Below are 3225 nucleotides of genomic sequence, written 5' to 3' on the forward strand. Positions count from 1 at the left end.
AATCAAGCAATATGATGATGGATAAAACTAAGTTCAAAGATATATCGTCTAGTCGAATCAAACTTGCTACTTTTAGAAACCATACTTGATGAACATTTGAATCTAAAGACACTTGTCATATTTACTTCCTACGTGCCCAAATACACCCACAAAGATGACATCCAATATCCCCAACATCACCGATCACCTCGTACTATAAATCACCCACCCAATCCCACCCCACCCCACCCCACCCCATCACCAACACAAAACAACACAACACAACACACAAAGCAAAAGACCAAATATGAAAAGAGCAGCTGTAGCAATGTTGGCAATGATCGCCATGGCTCTACTCATGGTGCACCAAACCGAAGCCATTAGTTGCGGTGACCTTGCTAACATGATCAGCCCATGTTTAGGGTACCTGCAATCAGGAGGCTCACCACCGAAGCAATGTTGTGATGGCGCCAGGAAGATTCAGGGTGCCACCCACAGCCAATCTGACAGGCGAACAGCTTGCAATTGTGCCAAAAGCGCCGCCGGACAGTTCAAGGTTAGACAGGATACCGCCTCTAGTCTGCCGAGCAAGTGTGGTATCTCCACCACCATTCCCATCAATCCTAACGTCAACTGTAACAGGTGAGTTTTGGATACTTGCGTGGAATAATGTTTGTTTAATTGGTTTGATGGTTAATGTATGAATAATTTTGTGACTGGATTTCTTTAATTAATGGTGCATGCAGCATTCCTTGAGGTGGTGGTTACATGAATAATAAATAATGGAGGAGCTACGACGTGGTGTGCATGGTGTATCGCCGCCGGAATAAATAAACGTGTGTAGTTGTTTCTTTGTTTTGTTTTATATGTTGTGTTGAGTCTTGTATTGTGTCTACATATAGGCTAGGTCATGCCCTCTATGGCCTTGCCTTGTTAAATAAAATTGTCGTATATTTCTGTCACGTTTATCATCTTACACCTTTTTATTTAAAATAATTGAAGACTAAGAGAATACATTAAATCTGAAAGGTTAATCTAAAGTAAAAATAAAAAAAAATACAACGAGATAAATAACATCACACATGATATACATATCGTTAGATATTCATTTTTTAAAATCATATTGTGTAATATAATGCAAATGTATAGTATGTTAGATGAAGACGCATTGTATTGTATGATGACAAAATGCGAGTGTTACACGCATATGTTGATATGTATTAGATGAAGACGTGGCTTTAGAACTTGAAGATGAAGATGAAAGCAAATATGTTGAGTCTGAACTTCATATCCTTAGACACCTAGTTCACTTAACCATGGCTTGGATAGCAACATGAATATAAAAATACACAAAAACAAAAAAATAAAAACTCATTTCAATCCATCATTTATACAAAATGGTGTACTTTCATAATAACGAAAAGATATCGAAGTAATATAATATTATCATGCATGCCATAATTATACCAACCAAGCAGTTGGCATATTCGAGTGTTGATATAAACTACATCAAACCTCCAAAAGACATCTTCTAAAGTCTAAACAACATGGCACCTATAAGATAATCTACTTCTTTTCTTTTGTCGCTTGAACCTACACTTGTAATTTATGTCGTATTAATGTATTGAAAATATAAGTTAGGGCTTAGGGTCCCATTTTGTAAAGAACCACACTTAACCCTAATCCGCTAATGTCGATTATTCCAATATTCCATACATTCTCAACTTCTCTTCTCGTTTTTGCATTTGCTCATACATCACACATCTCAAATTAAAACGACGATTACACTTCTGTTCTTCTTCCTTCCTTCTCCATTCTCCTGGGCTTGTACTTTAAACCTTTGATTGACTAGTTCTTTGTTCTCGATTCTAGTAGATATCTCCAATCTCGTTCTTGAACTGTTGAAGAGTGAAAGAAAGGTTGTCTGATTCGGTGATTCCTGTAGAGCTGATAGCTTATGCCTTATGTTCTTCTTTCTTATCTATTCTTGACTTCTCTAAAGACTCTGATGATTCAAGGTATCTTCTCTTCTCGTATCTATTAGGGTTAATTGCAGATTTTTCCATTATTCATTTTTGTTTTCACTTTATGCCTTCTATTCTCGGATTTTTCTGTTTGATTTTTGATTTTTGATTTTTGAGTTGGTATTTCCACTCATTTTTTTAGGAATATTATAGAATGTTAAAGGTTTCTAGCATAATTACAAGGTATTACAACTTACATGATACCTTAATATGTTTTTACTTGATGCCTTAATTTGTTTACGTCTTGTGTTTTTGTGTTTACTGAATTGACTGTAATTACTATAATCCTATAAGTTTGAGTTCTCATTTTAATTAAAAACTGCAAGTTTAAACCAAAAATTAAAAATAAAAAATATATATAAAAAATAAATAAATAAATCTTTACTTTTATATTTTTTCTATTATAGAATATAGAATCAAGGTTTGATCGAATTCGAGTTTTCCATTATATATCATCTATTCTCAAGCCAACGGGTATTTCTATTAATCCATAATCCATTACTTCAACTTTACAATTTATTCATTTGTAGGTGTGGTGGTGACTATTCATTGTTTTTATTAATCAAATAACTAATAATCATATTCAAGAGAAAATACGAGTCAAGAGCATGGATTGACTTACAGACTAAATAAAGTATAGTAAAGGCTAAAAGGCCCCAAATTTTTTATTCGTTTAGAGCCCCTAAATTGTTTGAGTCGCCGTTGTTAACAGTGGTAAGCTAACAAAAAGATAGGGGTGAGCATGGTGCGGTTTGGGGCGGTTTTTGATCAAAACCGAACCGAAAACCGCAACTTCGGTTTTTTGAAATTTAGAAACAGTACCGTTCTTTTTTATGCGGTTTTTCATTGCGGTTTTTTGTGGTTCGGTTTTTTTTCTAATTTTGCCTTTTTACTAAACCTCAAGTAACTCAGCGAGTTACTTTGACTCAAATGAGGAGTGGTAATCATTTATTGGAGATAAATCTATATCACAACCTATTGGTTTAAATTCAAATTACTTAACCACTCATTCAACATGTTTCTAATACTTCAATATAATGCGAATTTAATATAATATTTGTTTCACAAGTACATACGATAATATCAATTAATGTATTCATAAAAATGATACTATATCACTAATACTCTTCATATTTAAATGTTAAAAAAAATATCATAAACATTATTTGTTATTGTAAATACCACTGAATGTATGCTTAAAAATATACAATCATCCTCCGAT

General features: G+C 33.6%; 1 protein-coding gene across 1 annotated transcript; it reads left to right on the forward strand.

Annotated features, from left to right (window-relative positions):
* The first annotated feature begins 286 nt into the window (after positions 1-286).
* Positions 287-735, forward strand: LOC145035921 (non-specific lipid-transfer protein AP10-like). Its single transcript, XM_078984421.1, has 2 exons — positions 287-621; positions 726-735. Exons 1-2 carry the CDS (start codon positions 287-289, stop codon positions 733-735), a joined length of 345 nt encoding a protein of 114 aa, XP_078840547.1.
* The last annotated feature ends 2490 nt before the right edge of the window (positions 736-3225 follow it).

This window comes from Lactuca saligna, chromosome 3 (assembly GCF_052625555.1).
Source record: "Lactuca saligna cultivar CGN05327 chromosome 3, ASM5262555v1, whole genome shotgun sequence".
Classification (NCBI taxonomy): Eukaryota; Viridiplantae; Streptophyta; class Magnoliopsida; order Asterales; family Asteraceae; genus Lactuca; species Lactuca saligna.

Bases quoted from the DNA above. Each gene is read 5' to 3' on its own strand.
- LOC145035921 (XM_078984421.1), top strand. From the start codon at position 287: ATGAAAAGAGCAGCTGTAGCAATGTTGGCAATGATCGCCATGGCTCTA.